Source organism: Phalangium opilio, unplaced genomic scaffold (genome assembly GCF_054372755.1).
Source record: "Phalangium opilio isolate 3A_F unplaced genomic scaffold, DU_Popi_V2 ptg000650l_1, whole genome shotgun sequence".
Taxonomy (NCBI): domain Eukaryota; kingdom Metazoa; phylum Arthropoda; class Arachnida; order Opiliones; family Phalangiidae; genus Phalangium; species Phalangium opilio.
Window position 1 is genome coordinate 341,439 of NW_028324245.1, and position 22,151 is coordinate 363,589.

Below are 22,151 nucleotides of genomic sequence, written 5' to 3' on the forward strand. Positions count from 1 at the left end.
AAAGAAGTTTAGCTTTTACGTAGGGCTCCGACGGCAAGATTTTACTTTTGTTCACATGTACAACCGAATTGGGACTGAAAAGCACAGACTACCGGCAGTCAAGTGCTTTGGTGCTATGACGTCTTCGGAAATGAGATACCGTCCGTTTTTGCTTTATCTTGATTGATTATAGACACCAATTCGTGAGAACTAGCTTCTATTTTGAAATGGCGCTAGGCACCAGGAGACTTTCATAGCCGCCCAAGAACATTACAACTCCATCTCGCTTCTTTCCTCCAAGGTCGCGTACTTCACTAGCTGAAATGTATTCTCTTTTCTATAAGTATCTAACTCACCTACAACGGGGGATGCTTAGAGTATTCAGAGAGAGAGAGAGAGAGAGAGAGAGAGAGAGAGAGAGAGAGAGAGAGAGAGAGAGAGAGAGAGTTACCCTAATGTCAACAAATCTTCCAAGAATTTTCCCTAGGGTAATATTCCATGAAAATTTGCATAAACGAGCCGACGAATGTACGGGAGAGACAGAGAAAAGAGTATAAAGATTTTCAATAAATATTACGGATCGATTCTACTCCCACTACATCCCATTCCCATCTCATCTGGCTGCTATGTACGGCTGCTATTCAAAAAGACTTTTTCCAAAGGGGTGACCAAGCTAACGTTCCCGACGAAGAATTTTCTAAATCCGAAACGATGTAGCTATAGCCCGTAGGGAGTTACAAAATTGACTAGGCTATTGAATTACCAAGTTAAGCCTTGTATAGGATGAAAGTGGAGTAAAAATACCCTTTTCGCTCAAGGCTCTACGTCCCTCCATCAAAAGCATTGGCTTTACGAAGCTAAGTTAGATTCAGTTCGACGTATACATCCGAGAATGTTATTGAAGGAATGTTGGGATTACTTTGAAATCGAACATTCCAGCAGTGACGTAAACACTTCACGAGGGAGAGATCACCTCTAGCGGTGGTTCTTGGCACCAGGGAAATAACCCAAGAAGGAGACCTAGCCCGCCCCCTGTGATGTTTGCTTCTCTTCTGGATTTAATGGAATGGTCAATTTTCATATAAAAAGCCTATGCTTTTCCAAGCTTATTCCTAAGATTTAATAGATACATTTGACCTAATAAAACTTCTTAATTACTTTTGACTAATTTGTTTTAAGTTTACGAAAGTGAAACCAAGTAGAAAGATGCAATTTTTTCGTAGGCGAAGAAGAAAAAAAATCTTTTGGGATTGGGCAAGGAAAAAATTGGCTTGTTTAACGTTTCTACAATCGCGCTGGTTCAGCGCAAATTAGGCTGGTCGACATCTCCCGCTGTTATCTCTAGGAAGGAGAGTACGAAATCCTTTCTTGCCCCAAGCCCTTATCCCACACACACAGTCAGTCTCTCACATCTGCAGTAGACTGTGTGGGCCTATGTATACGTTACTGAGAAACTCTTTCTCTTGGCAAATACAAAAGTAAATTGCGGAAAAGGCAAGAGAAACGCTAGTCCAATTGTATCTTAGTTCAACAGCCTCTTTTTTTACCCTGATAATTCGTTTTATCCACTCTCGCATCACATTCACAATCTTCCCAGAATCCCATGAGGAAGATTCAGTTTCGATTAATTTGTGTATCGTAATTTCGATTGTTGCATTTATCGTCAATGAAGGACGAACGTAGTTTGCCTTCTTCCACTGAACCATGATCCTACTTTAAATAACTATATTTTTGGCGGGAATATAATGCCTTTTGAACTTGGCGGGAATATTGGGCTTTCTATCTATATTATTTTGGCGGGAAAAATGGCTAAAACTATTGAAAATCTGGTAACACTGTTCGTAGTGTCATCCATTTCTTTCAATCTCTCTAGGTTGGGAGCAATATCTGAAAGCACTGAAGCGTGTAAGGGTTAAGGCAAAGGGACGCCATCCTCCTCCTGCCACTCCCCCGCTCTTTGTAGTACCACCTTACATCCCTCCTTTCTTCCTCTCTGTACTTGAAAGGAAGGGGTCTAGCACTTTACCTTTTCTTTGGGAAATTGCATTATTGATTGCGTATGGTGGAGATATACGGCCCCTCTCGTACCTTCGCTTAAACTCAAGGCGAAAGATGTTTTAAAGGAGGGTTAAGAAGGGTTGAAGGTTCAAGGCATGACTTTATTAAGAAAAGCCGCCTTTATCGTTCCTATAGAACCAGCCCTCTACAAATTGATATTGACTTGGAGAATTACGGGAAAAGGGTTGAATACACGTAGACAATATAGGTCTATATAGAAAATCCATAATATTATTGAACATAATCTGAAATAAACACGTACAAAAAAGGTGCCATTACTGGATAAAAAAAAGCTGTGGCAATCAATCGGAATGTTTCTAGTGACGTATTCCGTGAAGACTAAAACGGGAGAGACGTAAAAGGATCTGTCGATTGTATCTAACTTTATCTCGAATGAAACTCATTGAACAATGGGATTGAGACGTATCTTAATACCCGAGTCAATCCTGTTTACGATCGAAGAAGTTCCTCTGTTTCCTACCTCTTATAGAACGTTCCATTAATTCCAGAAGAGAAGAAGCAAACAACACAAAGGCGGGGGAGGTCACCTTTTCGGATTAATTCCATGGCGCCAAGAAACACGGCACCTTTAGCCTCCCGCCGCGTGTAGTGAACTCGGGCTCCGTCTGGGCTGGCCTCTTGGCGCCATTGAATTAACCCAAGAGGGTGGGCCTCGCACCTGTGCGTTGGTTTCTCTACAAGTAATTTATGAAATGGTCTATATCCAGTTCCTTCATAGCTTTTGTAACGATTTCTCCGTCGGTTTTTTTCCGACTTTTTCGGTTTTGGAGGGATTAATAGCAAAGAAGTAGAACCTCCGGTACTTTCAAGCGCCAGAGGAAGTAAACGCCGCCGATAAAGAGTCGGAAAGGAAATAGGAAATGTCTCAAGGTTCAAACTTTGTCCTAGGCATTGTTTTCACCCTCCTTATTATCTTCGGAGGAGGAAGGGAAGGAGCGGCGGGTCACTCGAACGATTCCGTTTCCCCAATGACCACCGGCTATTATATCCGATGCTCTATATTTGTCAAAGACAAACCTTACTAGAGTTTCCGAGCAGCGAATAGATCTCGCCTATTTTATTGCTTATCTAAGACTAATATAGCGTTTCTCATTTACTGCACTAGGACTAGGAGAAAACTCTATGAGATTTTGATATCGATTCCTAGAATTCTCGGGAGTGATTTGATTTCCTTGGCGAAACCATATTTTTAACCCTAACGAAGGTTTAAGTGTTCATTCGGCTTCCAAAAATGTTAGTAGAGAGTTTAAGCAACTCATTATAAACGCCTTATTATTATTATAACGCCTAGTAACACTTTGTGAACAGTCCTTAATTTGAAATTAAAAGGTCTCTTCCTTGTAGAGCGCTAGACGTTTTATCTCAAGTCTTTTGGTTAATTCCTTAAACTCCCTATTATCAGAATGCAGAGCGCTCTAGATGAAAGAGAAAAGCCGCGGTAGGCATTGAGAAAGGTGGTCCGTGGTCCGCGACCTTTTACATCTCAATTAATCAGCTTATCTCCCTTCCTGGGAGCACCGCAGTAGAATTCCAAAATCATTTTACTGATGATGACTGATCATAGAATCAAAGGTCCAACTCTTGGCTATCAACGCGAATTAACAACGCCCACATCTCATATGGATACAGATCCGTAAAATCTAATTACCTCTTTTATATTATTATAGTTTTCACCAAAAGGGGCTAAAGAAAATTCCTCCCCCCTCTCTCAACTTTATCTTCGGTGCAGTGTTGTCAGGCCCTCCGTGAACTAAGTTAGTCAAGTACTGATTCAAACTGAACTGAAAGCCTTCGCGATTATTCTCTTGGCTCACAACGACGACCTGGCAACACTTTGGGAAAGATCGAAAACAAAAAGCGCCCGCCTTTGACAACAATATTAATTAACAAATTATAAGCTAGCGTTTTTACTATCTCAAAGCTTCGCGATCATTAACTATACCTAAAGTATATTAAATTATTCTTTATGTTTTTATTAGAAAAGGACGCGACTCTCGTACGGCTGTTAATTAATTATATCATTAATTAGATCAAAGGATTATTCGTCATATGCCAAAAAGTTTAATTAGGATAAATTAGAAAAATCATAATATCTATGACGTGCAAAAAAAATTCTAAAATTACGCAGTTAAGGTAATAATTAGTGACAATTGCTAAACTTACTTTAAAATATCTTTATCAATCATTAGGGTTTGTTAATAATGAAGGCTAGGAATGATATGTGAATAAATAAACAAAAAAAATTAAGCCAAATTGTTCCAAATGAACAATTTAATCATTTATTTTAATATTCTGAATTCTATCATACCTTTAAAAAAAGTAGTAATTGAAAGAGAAACTTTCAAAGAAATTCAAAAGCAAATTGTCACAGAAATATTGCAAATATTCCAACTTTGATTTATAGCGACAAATTTACGTGTCAGAGTGGCTCCTAACCTTTTAACCTAAGGAAAGAATGAAATCGGGGGGTAAGTTTTGACTAAGCAAAAATACCCAAAACATCTACACATAAAAAAGGGAACAAATAGATAGAACCTGTTGAATCCGGCTACCCACAACAAGCTAGGTGGTCCCTACAATGGTTTTCCCCAGGACCTTTTATCCCATATAAGCCTAAGCTATGCATGGGTTTTCGAATACCTATAGTTTACTTCTAGTGAACACTTATGTTTGACATGTTTTATATATAAAGACTTCTAAGAATAAATTTTACCAAAATAAGAAGCAAGCGTAATTACATAGAGATACTGTCCTATTGTGAAGGCTTTATCGAGGCTCCAGATTTTATCTAGGGAGCCTGGGCTTTAGTAATACGTTTGAGGGGTTCGACGGATGTATAGTTTTTGTTACTAGGGTGTAAAAATATCCCCTAACCCCGCTTAGTCATAAAACCAAAATTTCGGAGTATCTTGGTAACCAATTTGGGTGGTGAAAACTGAACTTTGTGATAAAAATTAAATGAGCAAAGCAGTTTAGTGACCTTGAAAGGCGTGGGAAAGTATCTCGTACTGAATTCTCGCTACAGAAAGAGGGCTTGTTACCATCGGATCATACGCGTTTCTGAAAAGTCCATCAGAAATTACTAGGGGCTTCCTTGGGCGATATCTAATGGTGTTTGCTTCTCTTATAGCATTAATGGAATGGTCTATAATAGAAGAAACACAAACACCTAGTGTTCACTGGTTTTGCTAGTGTTAGCACGTGGTAGTTACTAGATATTTATCTGCCTTGACAGAGAGAGACGTCCATTAGGACCTTTCAGGTCGCTGGTAATTCGTCATGCCCTTATCATACCTGGGTTATCTATTTTTTTTTTTACGAGATACTTTCTTCCTTAAGCCGGAAACCACTCCTGTGTCGAACCATGCAGGTGGGGGTCCCTTCCATCAACCTGCACGTGGGGGTTTAACCCCTTTGGTTTTCTTCGAAAATATTTTTGCTTTAGGTTTTCAAATAAATGGTACATGAATTTAGAAATTTAACCAAGAATTTTACACATGAATAATGCTCAATGCAATAAACAAACGAAATACTGACTAGATAGTTTTCACTAAATGAACTAAAGAAAATTCCACCCCTCTCTCAGTGTTGTCAGGTCCACTGCTAGCCTTTCTCTTTGCATTTTTTGACTCACAAACCGCCTGGCAACACTGTGGCATGATGTCGTTTTTGGTAAACTAACTTTCGATATGAATAAAGCGATATTTATCATGAAGAATCGATGTAACGGGCTTAAAGGCCAACCAAGAAGTATAGATGTGGGCTAAACCATTCGTTTAATTAAATAAGTAAAAAATTAAGAATATCATTTGAAAATAGTGTTACTGTTCCTTTAAAGTTCTCGGAAAAACAGCGTGTAGGTGCTAAAAGGGATATTTTGCGAAGCAACAATAAAGCTTTTCAATTTGACCGCACGTGTGGAAAATTTTGGAACTTTCTCGAAAATACCAGCTTAAACAGTACAAAAGAGAAGATTGCACCATACATTGCAAGGCGAAATAATGGTACCATAGCTGGCGACACTAAGTCCGACTCGTTTGGGATCCCCATAACACCCCCCAAGAGCCAAGAGAACGTGAGAAACTAGGTTGCTATAGTTTGATCAGAGGTCCCGGGCGATTCTTACCCCTGGAACCCCTTTTATAATGGCCTATCAGCTTATCAGAATTTAAAAACTAGTTCAAGTTGACCCCCTATTTGCTGATTTTTTTTAACTCCCCCCCTACGTCACCCATAAGGACCACGTTTCGACTCTATCCAAGAGGTTCAACTGACCGAGTGACCGTTCAGAAGCGTCAACTGCGTCATTTCTTGGGCCTACTTGCTTAGAGGTAAGACACGCGTTTCTTTGCTCAAATTTTTCTCGCGGGTGAAGCGGTTATGTAATCGTAATTAGATTGATTTTTGTATGGAATTAGCATTTAAAGGGAGGGTGAAGTGGAAAATCAAGTGATTTTTTTATCGATTCTTCTACTAATTATAAGACCAGTCTGCATAGTGAAACATTCAGGAAATACTGACTCCGAATGATTTTAAAATTCAAATTAGGTCCAGATTTTAAGGATAATTTCAAACAAGGACTGCCGACCAATCGCGTAACGCCCAGCCTTTTTGTTAACAAAACTCTCGTGGCACGTTCCATGTTGAATGAAATTTATCAAGAGATTTGATAAAATTAGGCGCGCGACGTGACAATCGTGGCGCGAGACATGGAGCGTGCCACGACAATTTTGTTAACAAAAAGGCAGGGCGTTACGCGATTGGTTGGACGTCCTTGTTTAAAATTATCCTTAAAATCTGAACCTAATTTGAATTTTAAAATCATTCGGAGTTTGTATTTGCTGAATGTTTCACTATGCAGACTGGTCTTATAATGAGCAGAAGAATCGATAAAAAAAATCACTTGATTTTCTACTTCACCCTCCCTTTAAAGAACGATTAACTTAAGTAGCCTTTTAGTTGATAAATTATGGAATTTGTAGGGTGTTATTAAGGTTAAATAGGGAGATGGTACTGTCGAAATTATAGAATTAATTGCGTACTAATATTCAAATCAAAACAAAGAAATTTAAATACTCAAATTTTATTATTTATTTATTTACAATATTAACAAGACGTTGTTTAAACACTTTCCTAAAGTTTTATACAAAATATTCCATCTCTAAGATACAAATAACAACAAGCAAATTATTTTTGCATAATTGAAATATAGTTAACTATTTATTTTGCCAGAAGTGTTTATTTAACCTGTATTTTAATTTTTATTCATTATTACAATATAAACAATTATTATTTCAACCTGATCATATTAAAAAAAAATATATAGTAAATTTAAAATAGTAAGTTTAAAGTTTAAAATAATTCCAGAATTAACATAAATGTATTTTCGTTGATTAGAAGCACGTTTATACAAAAATGGGAAATTTGAATTTAAGGCGGAGTTAAATAATTAAACTAGACCTAAATAAAAGCTGATTATTTTAATCTATTTCCTAAAACACTGAGCTGAACCTGACTGAAAGGAGAGTAAAAAGAATTATAACGCGCTATTTTTGACAGTCAGGTCTTATTTTAATTAATTTAATTTAATTGGGGCATTTTTAAAATTTTTGTTCACGCTGGTTGAATTAATTCATCACCAGTTGTCAAATATTTCGCAACTTTTAAACAATATAATATAAAAACATGTGGTGGCAAAATAAGAATCCGGCAAATAGTTACACTGTAAAGAAAACAAATTATTATTATTATTATCAATAATTATTTACTTGATTATTGACAAAACACAGCGAGTTATTGATAAAAATCAACATTGGCATTCAAATTTTAACTGGTTAGTGATATGTCACAAACCCTTTAAAAGGAGGGTGAAAAGGAAAATTCGGAGATTTATTTCATCTAAAATTTGAAATTCGCACCTCCGACCAATCGCGTAACGCCCTGCCTTCTTGTTTCCATATCTCGCGCCAATTTGTCAGTTACACCGAGCGCGCGCGCATCTCCCGCTAAATTTGTACTGGAGAACCACGTGAATTTCGTTAACAAGAAAGCGGGGCATCACGCGATTGGTCGGAGGTGCAAATTTCAAATTACCCATGAAATCTCAGTCTAATTGAATTTTAAAATCATTCGGGGGTATTTCCTGGGAGATGTGTCGATTAAAAATGAATTGCCTTTTCACACCCTCCATTTAAACGCAATCAAGTTGCAATTTTATGGCTTAATTTTATTTAAATGGGTATTCCTATAATTACTAATTAGTATTATTAACAACTTAATCATGCGATACGATAATATTAAGCTTATGAAGGGCAGAAAAATCATTCGCATAAAAATCATCCGGGCCAAAAACAAATCGTTATTTCTCCTTACTTATGATTACCAAGGTCATGTTGTGCCACTTGGGCTTCATTTTCGCGAATATTTAAAAACAATCTTATTTACACACGTCGCGAATTTATCTTCTAACAGTTCCGATATTGTGAGTAAGCTTGAGATGAAGTCCATTACGCGGAAAGTTATTGGGATTATTATTCATATTTGGACTTAATTTACGCGTAACTTTAATTTGAACGCGTCCTACGCCTCTAGAAGGAGTAGGAGGAGGAGGAGGAGGTTCGGTGGTAGTTCGATAGGGAATCGGTTCTATATCCTCTTTTTTCATAGAAACGCAATTTCCCACACTGCCACCGTCAACGCAAGTACACTCGCTGTAGAATGTCTTCTGACCCGGATCCCAACCTATCGCGTATAATTATAGTCTCTCTCTAGTTGTTTCTTTTTTTAGGCCAAATCCCACAATTAAAATTAATTAAATTAAATTAAACTACACACGAGAGGGGGTTAGTTAAATACATTTCGGCCTCATAAATAAGAATACATACAGCTACTAGGAATCATTGTAATAATTTCAATCCGGGTTTTGTGGGTCGGGGTCGAACTGTGATTTCATTGGTTTTGGGAAGAACGCGAAGTCAGGCGCGCCCAATGCAGCGAGATAGATTATAGAGTAGTGTTGGCAGAGAGGGGAGTAGACTGTTTATCCCTCCCTCTAGGCGCGCATTTGTAAGAGGGGATACTGTACGCGCCTGGTAGGGGGGATGACACTGAGCTAGAGCTAGATGTCAGTTCTACGTATGCAAACGTCATACCCTTCTATCTCTTAGCTAAGTGTCATCCCCCTACTAGGCGCGTACAGTATCCCCTCTTACAAAAGCGCGCCTAGAGGGAGGGATACACAGTCTACTCCCCTTCTCTACCGACACTACTCGTTTGCAAAGTAGAACTGACATTACTCTATAAGCTCCTCCCACAAAACCCGCCTAGATACGTTAAGAAAATGGCTGCCTACATAATGATTCCCATTAGCTAACGTAACAGTGTAAAAAATAACCTATTTAGAACTTAAAAGAAATTTGTTAATACTTACAAATAATATTTGTCTCTCAGTGAGCGTAAAAATAAATTAAATAATTATAAAGTATGTTAAGCATAGCACCAAATACACGTACACTGTTCTTTGGCACTCCCCCCTCCCCCACGGCATATATTTATTTATTTTGATATTTTGGCTCTTGAATAACTTTATCAGCGCGACTTAACAGACCCTAACGTTATTAATTATTGCCAGTATATTCTAAAGATATCATTTTAACAATGAGGATGACAATAACACGGTTTTAAATTCGAAGAAAACCTAAGAGACCTACTTGAGTCTACAGCGTAAGGTGGTCTCTCCGTCTCGCATAATTCGCAGACGTTTAAATCGGGGTGATTTAAGTAGGTACATTTCGGGCAATTCCATTTGATTTTCTCCTCGTCATCTTCCTCCGCTGCTGGATGTTGATGATGACTAGGCATCGCGTTGATACCTTCAACGCCCCCTTGCGTGGCCGTTGGTATGGCAGCGGCGATCGCGCCCGCCGATTGAGCTACTTGGCCAATTATCGAACCTGATATGTTGGAACCAGGTTGTCCCGTAAAAATATTATTGTAAAAATCAGCGTCAGTTACTCCTAAGGGAACTGTAACAAAGAAAGAAACACGACGACATTATGAAGAGAGGCGCGTCACGTTGTTCCCCTACAAGTTAACTAGATTGTAGTCAACTTGTAGGGGAACCACGTGACAAACCCTTAAATTGTTAATTAAGAAAGACACGTCACCTTGTGAGTTCACTTGTCGATCGACTTCGACGGAAAGGCAATGACATTCTACTCTTAATAATGTAATTTCCTCTCGTAATTTTTGCATCTCATCAGGCTAAAATAGACGAACGTAAAATTTAGGGTGAATTTCACCACGGAGAAAATAATCTTGAGGGGTTGATGACATACGTTAACGTATTTATTCCGTTGACTATCTATTAATTCGCCCTCTTTGGAATAAACTTCTAATTTAAGGTCCGTCAATTCCCCTTTAGAACTGAGCAATTCCTTTCTTAAAAGGTTTAAGCCCGCTTTTTGATGAGCGATCAGGACTTACAAGAAAATTAGAAATGTTTTCTATATAAGTAGAGGTATAAAATAGGCCTGGGCAGGTACACGAGTCAGGGAAACTCGTTTTTCTAGGACTCAAGGTCTGGACGAGTCCATTTTGGACTTTAAACTACGAGTCCTGGAATAGAGGACTCACTCGGCGAGTCCAATTTTCCGGAGGCTCGGACTCGAACCCTAAACATTCGGACTCGAACCCTAAACATTCGGACTCGAACCCTAAACATTCGGACTCGAACCCTAAACATTCGGACTCGAACCCTAAACATTCGGACTCGAACCCTAAACATTCGAACTCGAACCCTAAACATTCGAACTCGAACCCTAAACATTCGGACTCGAACCCTAAACATTCGGACTCGAACCCTAAAATTCCGGACTCGAACCCTAAACATTCGGACTCGAACCCTAAACATTCGGACTCGAACCCTAAACATTCGGACTCGAACCCTAAACATTCGAACTCGAACCCTAAACATTCGGACTCGAACCCTAAACATTCGGACTCGAACCCTAAAATTCCGGACTCGAATCCTAAAATTCCGGACTCGCGCACCTCTTAGAAGAATAAAGGCAATTATATTTACCTCTGTTATAATCATCCTCTTCTCCGGGATTAGTGGGATAAGGTTTGGTTATTGGTCCTAGGGAAGGGCTATGTAGCGTTGACTTATAAAAAGTAGGTTTAATATGCTGGTCCTTAGAGTTGGCACTCGGGTTATCGTTAGAGTTCATTCCAATTTGATTTTTTTGCGCGGAAGAAACAGTTGAAGGGTAATTTTTCATATAAGAGGATGACGACGTTGGTGTTGGTCTAGGGGGAATCTGTTGATATTGATAATTGGAAGGTCTTTCTTGGTGGTGTTCGGGGAAAAGTTGATAACGATTCGAGCCTGGAGTCATTTCATCCCTTTCCGATGTTGAGATAGAAATTCTAAACTGGTTATTTTCTTCGGGTGATCTTGGAGGGTAACTCCTGTGTCCCGGAGTGGCACTAAATTGAAACAAGGGCCGAGAGTCTTTGTTTGGCGTAACTTTAAAATTGACCACGGAAGCGCCTTCCAAATTAGGTTGGGGAGAGTTACGCATGGATGGAGAATGACTACTGGATGAACCAGGGGCTCCTCCTCCCACAGTTTGAGTATAAAATTGAAATTGGCTAGGAGCGTAAGGTGGTGCCGGATCTATTTGAAGCGTGCTAATATGACGTGTTGGAGAATTCAGGGTAGGGGAGCCGTAGGTATTACTTTCGAATAAAGTTCTAGGTCCTCCTGAACCGGGATAAGGAGGAGGTTGGTTTGATTCGTAGGAACTCTCGTGATTGTAAGGGTTAGTTTGACTTCGGGCTATTTGACTATTGTAGGAGATGAAGAAAGTGTCTTTATTGTTGGCTCCAACGGGAGCGGATTGTACATGAGGAGGTTGAAATGACGAAGGGCCACCGTTATAAGCGTAAGAAGGGTAACTAGTTTGTCTACCCATGTTAGGGTTAGGTGGTCGCCATATAGATTGGGAAAACACAGATTCCGAACTTCCTTGATTGGCTGGGAAAAATCGACTTTCTGTTCTGGAAGAACTAGTAACCGAGTTTTGAGGAAAGGGGATATTTTGAGTTGAGCTTTGACGCGATAAATTGTTTTCGTGAAACAGAACCTTGTAGCAAGTATCTCTATTTCCCGATACCTGAAATGCGTAATTAGTCATACATATCCTGAGCTACGTGAAAATCCCGAAATTCGTTCTTAAATACCTTTCTAATAGTCTGGTTTATTTTCTCATCAGATAAATTTGGAAATCTCGCTCTCATTTCCAAGAAAAGTGTATTTTCGTTTGAGTTCTCAAAACTATCCATTTTTATTTTTATTTTTTTTAAGTTTATTCTCAATTTCAATGATACCTCAATTGCATGACTAGAATTACAAAATAAATCTAATAAAAATTACGCGGACCTTGTATTTGACGAGAAATGGTCTATGACCATTAAAAGCTAATTCCCATATTCTTCATATATCACTAAATTAAATAAAACCCTCTATTCTCTATCATGGCAACATTATTTTACATTAAGGTCTAAATTAAAATTATAATTGCAAATCGGAAGGGGAAACCAAAAACGTTTGTTTCCTCAAGGTCTCTCAATCACATTCCCTACATTCTCAGCTCTTTTTAAGCTTTTAGAATTTTTTTTCCCGGGACATAAATAGACTAACTATTTTAATCCTAGTAAAATAAATTGGTACCTACCTTTAAAAACGGAAAATCATTCCCAAACACCAGGAAAAAAATTAATATGATGAAATGATGAGGAATTACAAAATGATGATCGAAAAAGTAACAAGTGGGAAGCCAGAGAAGTTTTGGATGCTGGATGCCTGGTAGGAATACCGTAGGATTCGTACCCACTTGGCCAAGTCTTAGGTAAAGACCAAGACGTAACAGCCAGTCTTCCGGAAATTTGTTTTTACTAAATTTGTATTCGCGATTTTATTGTACTACCCGGAAATGTTTATTGTATATTAGGCATTTAGGTACACTGTTTACTAACACCACGGGGAACCTATACACACCTTTCCGGTACAAGTCGAACTCTCACAAAATCGTCGTCTACAATGACACTGACAGATTTTATAGAACAATAGATGGCGGTACAGGATTGCAGTATTTTTTTTACCATGTCTCCATGGAGACATAGATACGGGAGTAGAGACTAGTCGCACTAGAAATTTCCCTTTAAATTTTACTCCAAGCTGTGAAGTACGACGAAGGTGCTAAATTGCTACTCCTGTTGAAACTGAAAGCTACTCCTCGCCGCTTCTTGTTCTTGCTCGTTTTGTTAAATTTGGTGTGCACTGTGTTGTGCGGTGTCGTTTTGATAACGTCTTTTTAACTTAAAATTTATGAAAATCATAATTAAATGAAAATTTAAAATGGAAACTATACCAGTAAAGTGTGTAGTTTATAACTACTTGAAAGAAAATATCCCGGATTTAGCGAATAAATTCAAGAAAAAAGCTAAAGTCGTGAGTTGTTATTTGTTAATTTCTTAAGCCTTTGCTTATATGCACGTGTGCTACCAGAATCTGTTAAGCCTTGGTCAACACGTGAGTGGTTCACCATTCACGAAATTCCTGCCGCTTTCAAACACAATCGATTATAATGAATTTATATTAAATCACTAACAAAATTGATAATTTTATTGAACAAATTATAATTTCCTATAGTATGAAGTGTAAACATAATTAAAAATACGATAATATTTGGACATAGAGCAAAAACAAAATGTCCATTTTGCTCTTGTTGCTTTATATTTATGAGTTTTATGACTTTCGCTTTCTCCGAACTTCTGAAGATTAAGGGGGTTAAAATTAAGAGTTATTGATAAATTTTTAGGAACCTGTTCAGTCTGGAATCCCTACAGTAGAAGAACTTGTCTCACATTATCAAAAGTATAGTTCTTTATAACTCAACACGCAATCTTCATTAAATATTTTCTAATCATATTGCCTTTAAATGTAACTATAAAAATAGAACTAATCCATCAGCTGTGGGAAAAAGAAAGCTTTCTGAAAGCTCAGCCACAACACCAGCTGCTAAAAAAGGCAAACAAGCTTCTTCATCTGAAGGTATATCAAAGTTTAGGGTAAAATGTTTAGTTTTAAGTAATTTAACAAACAAAACTTTGCAAACCATACAGATTCTTCCTCCGAAGAAGAACTACCTAAGGTTCTTCCTGTTAATGGAAAAGTTAAAAACAACGCTAATTTGTCCAAAAACAAAAAAGCAGATAGTTCTGATGATAGTGACAGTAGTGAGGAGGAGAAAAAACCAACAGCTAAAACATTACCTGTTAAAAAACCAGTAATCCCAGCAAAAAAGAAAGAATCTTCTTCAGATTCTTCATCAGATAGTAGTGAAGATGAGAAACCAACTGCTAAAAAAGGCGGCCCTGTCATCACTAAAGTAGCTGTTCCAGCAACCACTCCGAAAACTGCTTCCAAAAAAGAAAGCAGTGATAGCGATTCTGATAGTGACTCATCAGAAGATGAGAAAAATAAGAAAAAACAAGCTGCACAAGCACTTTTATCTACCAAGAAGGTACCTGTAGCAACTACAAAGGTAATTGCAAAGAAAGAATCGTCAGATGACTCTTCTTCCGAAGAAGAACCCAAGAAAATAGTCACTCCCGTTAGAGCTTCAGCTACCACAATTAAAAATGGTAAAAAAGAATCCAGCTCTGATGATTCCAGCTCGGAAGATGAAAAATTGAAGGCTAAAAAGTCTGCCGCTGTACCTCCTCCTAAATCTTTAACTCAGGCTAAGACTCCAGTTAAACCTAAAAAGGACTCTTCCTCATCTGATAGTTCTGACTCGGAAGATGAAAAACCCAAAACACAGGCTAAACCTGCAGCAATTGCTCAGACCAAAACTGCAATTCCTCAAACTAAAGAAAAGCCTAAAAAGGATTCCTCTTCTTCGGATGACAGTGACTCCGAGGATGAAAAACCCAAAATCCCTGTTGCCAGTAAAACTCCGGCTAAAGCGGTTCCTCAAGCCAAAACACCTGTTGCTAAAAAAGACTCTTCCTCATCAGATGACAGTGACAGCGAATCTGAAGATGAAAAATCCAAGAAAACCGTGGTGAAAGCTGTAGTTAAACCTCTGGTCAAGGCCTCGAAGAAGGAATCCTCTTCTTCAGATAGTGATTCGGAAGATGAAAAACCTAAAACGTTACCTCCTAAAGGGCTTTCTACTTTAGCTAAAACACCCGCTAAAAAGAAAGAATCTTCGTCATCTGATGAAGACAGTGATTCTGATGATGAAAAGTCCAAATCAGTAAAGAAACCAGTTGTAGCCACCAAACCCAAACCCAAGGCTAAGAAAAGCTCTAGTTCATCCGACGATTCATCTTCCGATGATGATGATGATGACAAAACTGCTAAGAAAGTTGTGGCAAAATCTGCAGTGGCACCCGTAAAAACACCAGCAAAGGCACCCTTAAAAACACCCGCAAAGAAAGACTCGTCTTCCGATGATGACAGTTCTTCTGAGGATGAGAAATCTAAAGCAGTTGCAAAACCAACTCCCAAGCCTCCTCAAAACGCTCCTAAAACTCCCATAAAACCACAGGCTAAAAAATCAAGCTCTAGTTCATCATCAGAAGACTCGGAAGATGATAAAACAGCTGCAAAAACACCAGCACCCGCTAAAAAGACCATCCTTAAGACATCAACGCCTAAAGCCGCCACCGCCACTAAAGAATCTAGTTCTTCAGATTCGTCTAGTGAAGAAGAGAAACCTAAAAAGCCAACCAAGGTGGTACCAACAAAAACAAACCCCCCTTCTAAGAAAAAGGACTCTTCTAGCTCCGATTCTTCATCGGAAGATGACAAGTCGAAAAACAAGGCCAAGAAACCCAAACTCGAAACTAAAAAGAAAGCGTCTTCTAGTTCTGACAGTGATTCCTCCGAAGATGAGAAAAAGATATCCGCGAAAAAAGATAAGAAATCCGCTGAAACGGAAGGAATCGCCATATTTTCAAACTCCAACAAAAAGAAATTTGACTCAACAATTGAAATGGATACTTCGGAAATGGATAAAAGTCAAGCTAGTTACTTATCTAACAAATCGACTGATTTAGATAATTCCCAAGCTAATGAAGATGATGCTATGGGGGACAACTTTTCAAATAATTTCTCGGTAAGTCGGTATTAGGCCTATTTTTGCGAGTCCAAGGACTCGGCCGCGTTGGTACATTATATAGGCATAATCCGCGTTGGTACACTTTATAGGCATAATCCGCGTTGGTACACTTTATAGGCATAATCCGCGTTGGTACACTTTATAGGCATAATCCGCGTTGGTACACTTTATAGGCATAATCCGCGTTGGTACACTTTATAGGCATAATCCGCGTTGGTACACTTTATAGGCATAATCCGCGTTGGTACACTATAGAGTAATGTCGGTAGAGGGGGGAGTAGACTGTGTATCCCTCCCTCTAGGCGCGCTTTTGTAAGAGGGGATACTGTACGCGCCTGGTAGGGGGGATGACACTGAGCTAAGAGATAGAAGGGTATGACGTTTGCATACGTAGAACTGACATTACTCTACGGTAGAGGGGGGAGTAGACTGTGTATCCCTCCCTCTAGGCGCGCTTTTGTAAGAGGGGATACTGTACGCGCCTGGTAGGGGGGATGACACTGAGCTAAGAGATAGAAGGGTATCCGCGTTGGTAAACTATATAGGCATAATCCGCGTTGGTAACTTGGTACCCTATAGGCGTATCCCGCTCTTGGTACACTATATAGGCGTATTCCGCATTAGTATGCTAACAGAGCTACAGATACTGGACTCGCGAGTACTGGCCTGGGATATTGGACTTTGACCCTCACATCTCTACATATAGTGTGTCTAATAATTATTAAATTTCGTTTTTAAACAGAATGGTTTTAAGAGAGGAAGAGGAGGCGGTGGTAGAGGCGGTGGTGGTGGTCGGGGTGGCGGAGATAGAGGACGGGGGAGAGGTGGTGGCGATCGTGGCGGTTTCCGAGGAGGACGGGGAGGTAGAGGACGCGGTGGTAGTGTAAGTATCATTCGGCCTTTTTCAATCTCAAAGTTTATAGCAAGACTTAAATCATAGATATCTTGTATTTCAGTTTAATTCAGATTCCCGAGACAATTCATTCAATAACAACAGTTGGGAGAGAAAGGTTAAAAGATATTAAGATAATTTATATTAATTAGATTCAATCAATATCTTCTTCATTTGTCATCAACAAATTAATAAAATTATGAAATTTCTTTTTTCTTCGCTCATTTTTTTTCTTCTCCACTTCTCTTATTTTGCGTTGCAACCAACCACTTTTGTTTTTGCAAAACAGAACACCCCTTTTAGAAGAGTAAACCCCGAAGAAGTAGATGTAGACCCTAAATTTCAGAATAATTCCTTTGAAGCCAAGGTATTAAATTAATTAACTATAGTTAAGTGATGAAATAAAACCGGATTTTTTTGATCAAACTGAAATTGCAGAGAGGCGCTAGGGGATCATGGGGTGAAAAGGCGAACCAAGTATTGCGAAATGTAAAAGGAAAAGACTTCAGACATGAAAAGACCAAGAAGAAGAGGGGAACGTTAGTATTATAATAACCTTCCTCTTAATCTTAATTAAAAACTTCCATGATTTAATTACAGATATTCCGGAGGTGAAATATCTACCGAAGTCAATTCTATAAAATTTGACGAGTAGATTATTTACTATCTATCTCATCTATTAGTAGGAAATGTATTTTCAAATTCACACCGTTAAACTTTAAATATTATTATTTAAAGTGCATATGAAATAATAAACATGATTTTATGACGATCACTCCCACTCACTGTTGATTGATTGATTTATTTTTAATTAATATTTATATATTTTTTTCAAGAACTTATCGGATTGAATTCGAACATAAACGTGTCTGAACGCGTTGTGAGTAGTTAATACTATCACAAGTAGGATAAGGGACTAGAAGTGTTGAGGTAACCAAAATCATCACTGGGCATTAGTGAATATTCTTGATAACACACGAACGGTTGTCCCTCTGGTAGCGGTTTCTGAGTTTTCCCTCCAAAACGTTAGACGCTCGCGGTGGTAGACGGCCGAACTAAATTCAAGCACCCGCGTCCGTGTTCCGCGGCTTTAGGTTGAGGGGAAGGGGGTAGGAAATTTTTTTGGAACTCGACCAATTTTTTTCTCTCTAGTGTAGGCGCGATTGAAGCGGCATAAAATCCTCAAATTTGTTCACTAGTGCCAGGATCTACTACCAATGCTAGAGCTCTTGACTTCTAGTCTCATCCTACTTCTGATACTATACAGATAGGACGTTATCCAAGATGGCGGCCGGCCCGTTTTGATGAAGTCTTGGCCCATGGGCGGCCGCCATCTTGGATAACGTCCAATATGTATAGTATTAACTACTGTCGAGACACCAAATATGATAAAAAGAAAAAACAAATTTTATTATCCTTTAGTCTTACATGCAATGTGCCAATAAGGCACTTTCAAATATAATAATACCAATATATTTTTTGGGACTACATTACGCTATAACCTAACTTATGCCATTCCGCAGTTGGAATTGAATTGAATTAAATTGAGTATTTATATTTAATCATTATATTTGATTACATGATCGTAAAATCAACTGTGATTCATCAATCAATGATTCATATTTATTCCCACAAAAGTACAGTGTCGTGATCAACAATTTTTGTTCAAACTCCCGACAATATTGGCTTCATTCCCGACAATTTTGGCTTCATTCCCCTTATTTTTTTTTGGCAAGTATTTATTTTTCCAATTCAGTGATTTTCAAGTGTCCTTTTTCACCTTAAAATCACTTCCCCAATCAACGTAGGTACATTACATTATAGGAAAATATTCTTTTTATTATTTTAAACAGACAAGGAAGGATAAAACGAACGAACGAATGAACAAACTGGGTTGGTTGGTTACAGAATTTTATTTTTCTTACGTTAAATATTAAGAGTGATGGGAGGAGTTAAATTAAGTTAGATACTTTTTTTAATTTTCTTTTTGGTAACGAAATCTAATCTACCCGAATTAATTTTATTATTTCTATGAATATATCACAATTTTTATCACGGACAATAAAAAGGGGGGGGGGGAGGAAATAGGTCTGTTTTGAACTTAAGCTATAATATATAATATATTCTTTCATTTTATACACACACTTTTACGTTGAACAATGAAATATTAACACCAAAAAAGAAAAAAGACTATTGTTTAACGGCTGCTTCAATTTCACTTTGTTCGTTACTATCGTTAGTTTCCTCTTCAATTACTGGTTCCATTTTAGTATTATCTAATCCTGATAGATTGGAACCAGACGGTGATCTAGATGGAGAGTTAACTCCGTATGAAGAACCCTTTTTAGCTTGCGTAACACCCAACATGATGTATATTCCCGTAGCGACTGTAAAAGGAAGTTTATTATTACAACCGTAACGGTATTTCCCAGTTTTGAACTTTGTTTAATACCTAAAATAACGCAAGTAGTTGCTATAGCGATGGTTGTCGCGCTTCCTGATAAAATAACCTTGAATATTAAGACGTATAGAATGGGTAATCCAATGATAAGCGCCCATAAAACCCAATTGAAGAGTCCCCAAATTCTTCTATGAGTATTACGACATTCCCCAGGGAATTTACCAGTTTTCCAATACTCATCCATCAACTCATCCTTTGTAAAAGAAGAATTTAGATTAGAGGCGCGCGAGTCCCGATTTTTTAGGTTTGGAAAAGTGGACTCGCCGGGTCATTGAGTCCAATTTTACAGGACTCGTCAGTCCATAAAACATGGTTTCGGACACTGGTACCCGTTCGAGTCCCGAAAATGGGCGGTTCGAGTCCCGAAAATGGGCGGTTCGAGTCCCGAAAATGGGCGGTTCGAGTCCCGAAAATGGGCGGTTCGAGTCCCGAAAATGGGCGGTTCGAGTCCCGAAAATGGGCGGTTCGAGTCCCGAAAATGGGCGGTTCGAGTCCCGAAAATGGACGGTTCGAGTCCCGAAAATGGACGGTTCGAGTCCCGAAAATGGGCGGTTCGAGTCCCGAAAATGGGCGGTTCGAGTCCCGAAAATGGGCGGTTCGAGTCCCGAAAATGGGCGGTTCGAGTCCCGAAAATGGGCCGTTCGAGTCCCGAAAATGGGCCGTTCGAGTCCCGAAAATGGGCCGTTCGAGTCCCGAAAATGGGCCGTTCGAGTCCCGAAAATGGGCCGTTCGAGTCCCGAAAATGGGCCGTTCGAGTCCCGAAAAAGCGCGTTCCGAGTCCCAGAAATTGTTATTATACCAATATACCTTTTCTCTGTATAATTGATATAGGAACTCTGAACATTTCTGATCATCTTCAACTGGAATGTCTTCCATGTTATACTTTCTAATGTACGCGTCTCCAATAAGTTGATTTCCCCATAAAATCTTTTTAACTGAAACCTGTTCATCTTTGGGGAAGGCTAGTTGAATGTCATAAATAGCTGGCACTGAAAATGTTGGCAAATAAATAAGTCAGAATCTTTGACGCTATCCCGGAGTTGAGTCTTTACTTCTTCCTTTTAGATGCTTGGCGCAAAAATTAAAGCCTTTTGTGCGTGGCAATAAATGATGCTTGAGTTGAGGGAGACCCTTTTCTTTGGCAAATGTTAAACTAGCTTCGTACTTATCCTTGGTATAACGAGTTCCTTCAGCAAATAGAAGAATCTAAAGAATAAATTAGTCTTAAGTCTACTTTGGGACCAAATTAAGTTTACTAGCGGCAAAGTACCAAACATTTGGTGTCAGTATAATCCATGATGGCGTCTAATTTCTCAGTTAGGGTAACAGAGTCTTTTTCCCAGTTTCTTTCTAAGAAAATCATTTCAGCAAAAATCCACGCCCATCCAATGATCGGAAGCTTCCTGAGAGAAGCTTTAGCGAATGATTTTGATCCCTTTAAGATTAATTACGATTAATTAAGTAAAATAGGCCTATATAAAATTTGAGATCTTACAGCCAATATCTTAAATTTATCAGCAATAATCCAGGCATAAAGCCAATCCACTTCATACTTGTGATTCATTATGATTATAGCATGGTCCTTGCCAAATGTTTCCCAAACTTCCTCATTAGCATAAACTCTGGCGTAACAGTTTGAGAACCATTCAGCAATACCAACAACCTCTAAAAAAACGTTCCACTTTTCATTATAATTTAATTATTTTCATTTAAAAGATCAGACTTACGAGACCATGATGAGTATATTAGGTAATAATTAATAGCTCTAAAGAGTTTTACACTTATAGGTCGGATGACCAGATAAATGCAAAGCTGAACCAAATTAAGGAATAAGCTACTGATAAGGAATGTTGAGGTAATGAAAAGTGGAATGAGCATCATGTTGGCTGATGTTTTTTTTTAGAACCAATGTTTAAGTTAGCTAGAAATAGAAAATTTTAGGAAAATCTCAGGTTTTTTCTAAGTAAAGCCAAGGTACTTGAGAATTATACAGTGTGAATTATCATTCTATAGATAAAAGTGCTTATTACGCGATTATTGTAATAAGAATACGTTGTACAAATATATAAATAGATATTTTTTTAAGTTACGCTATTTTGGGGCCCCAGAAACTACTGAAAACCATAGCCTAAATACGCGCTAATTCGAAGTTAATTAAGATTAATTACAACAGGCAAACAACTAAATAAATACTTTATGTAAACCAGGGTGGAATAAATGCTTTCTCACCTGATTTCGTTTCTAGAATAAGTAGAATAAGGAAAGACGCGGAATAATTTTACGCTTGATAAAAAATATATATCCTTGATGATGTATTCATTACGATCACCGTACGATTTTACGTCACGATATTATTTCACGGCTATTGAGAATGTCAAATATCGATAAGCTTTCGAAGTTGGGCGAGCACACTTTGGACTTTAAACTGACCCCTCCTCTCCACTTCACCCGGAATGGCGCAGAGATCAAAGGTTCAGTTCTCTTCCCAAACGGGCGGGAGTTAAAAAATATACACTTTAAAAAATGCTTCCCCCTCAAGCGGGCG

The 22,151-nt window shown here is 38.4% G+C and overlaps 3 protein-coding genes across 4 annotated transcripts; 1 reads left to right on the forward strand and 2 right to left on the reverse strand.

Moving 5' to 3' along the window:
• Window positions 1-7,125: 7,125 nt before the first annotated feature.
• On the reverse strand, window positions 7,126-12,434 carry LOC149588416 (uncharacterized). 2 transcript variants are annotated; one of them, XM_089862628.1, is made up of 7 exons: window positions 12,304-12,434; window positions 11,141-12,236; window positions 10,395-10,537; window positions 10,224-10,320; window positions 9,768-10,082; window positions 8,431-8,799; window positions 7,126-7,780 (listed from the first exon to the last, which is right to left on the reverse strand). In XM_089862628.1, the coding sequence occupies exons 1-6, from the start codon at window positions 12,403-12,405 to the stop codon at window positions 8,516-8,518; spliced, it is 2,037 nt and encodes a 678-aa protein (XP_089718754.1). In that variant the 5' UTR covers window positions 12,406-12,434; the 3' UTR covers window positions 7,126-7,780; window positions 8,431-8,515. The 2 variants fall into 2 exon arrangements, with proteins under 2 accessions (XP_089718754.1, XP_089718756.1); XM_089862630.1 differs by lacking the exon at window positions 8,431-8,799.
• An 891-nt stretch (window positions 12,435-13,325) lies between these two features.
• LOC149588417 (uncharacterized) lies at window positions 13,326-17,926 on the forward strand. Its single transcript, XM_089862626.1, has 9 exons — window positions 13,326-13,573; window positions 13,944-13,999; window positions 14,082-14,176; window positions 14,248-16,250; window positions 16,996-17,136; window positions 17,210-17,263; window positions 17,435-17,512; window positions 17,584-17,684; window positions 17,746-17,926. Exons 1-9 carry the CDS (start codon window positions 13,481-13,483, stop codon window positions 17,798-17,800), a joined length of 2,676 nt encoding a protein of 891 aa, XP_089718752.1. The 5' UTR covers window positions 13,326-13,480; the 3' UTR covers window positions 17,801-17,926.
• A 605-nt stretch (window positions 17,927-18,531) lies between these two features.
• LOC149588418 (1-acyl-sn-glycerol-3-phosphate acyltransferase delta-like) lies at window positions 18,532-22,082 on the reverse strand. Its single transcript, XM_089862663.1, has 8 exons — window positions 21,836-22,082; window positions 21,334-21,527; window positions 21,102-21,271; window positions 20,877-21,041; window positions 20,659-20,812; window positions 20,414-20,595; window positions 19,598-19,799; window positions 18,532-19,532 (listed from the first exon to the last, which is right to left on the reverse strand). Exons 2-8 carry the CDS (start codon window positions 21,485-21,487, stop codon window positions 19,336-19,338), a joined length of 1,224 nt encoding a protein of 407 aa, XP_089718789.1. The 5' UTR covers window positions 21,488-21,527; window positions 21,836-22,082; the 3' UTR covers window positions 18,532-19,335.
• Window positions 22,083-22,151: the final 69 nt, after the last annotated feature.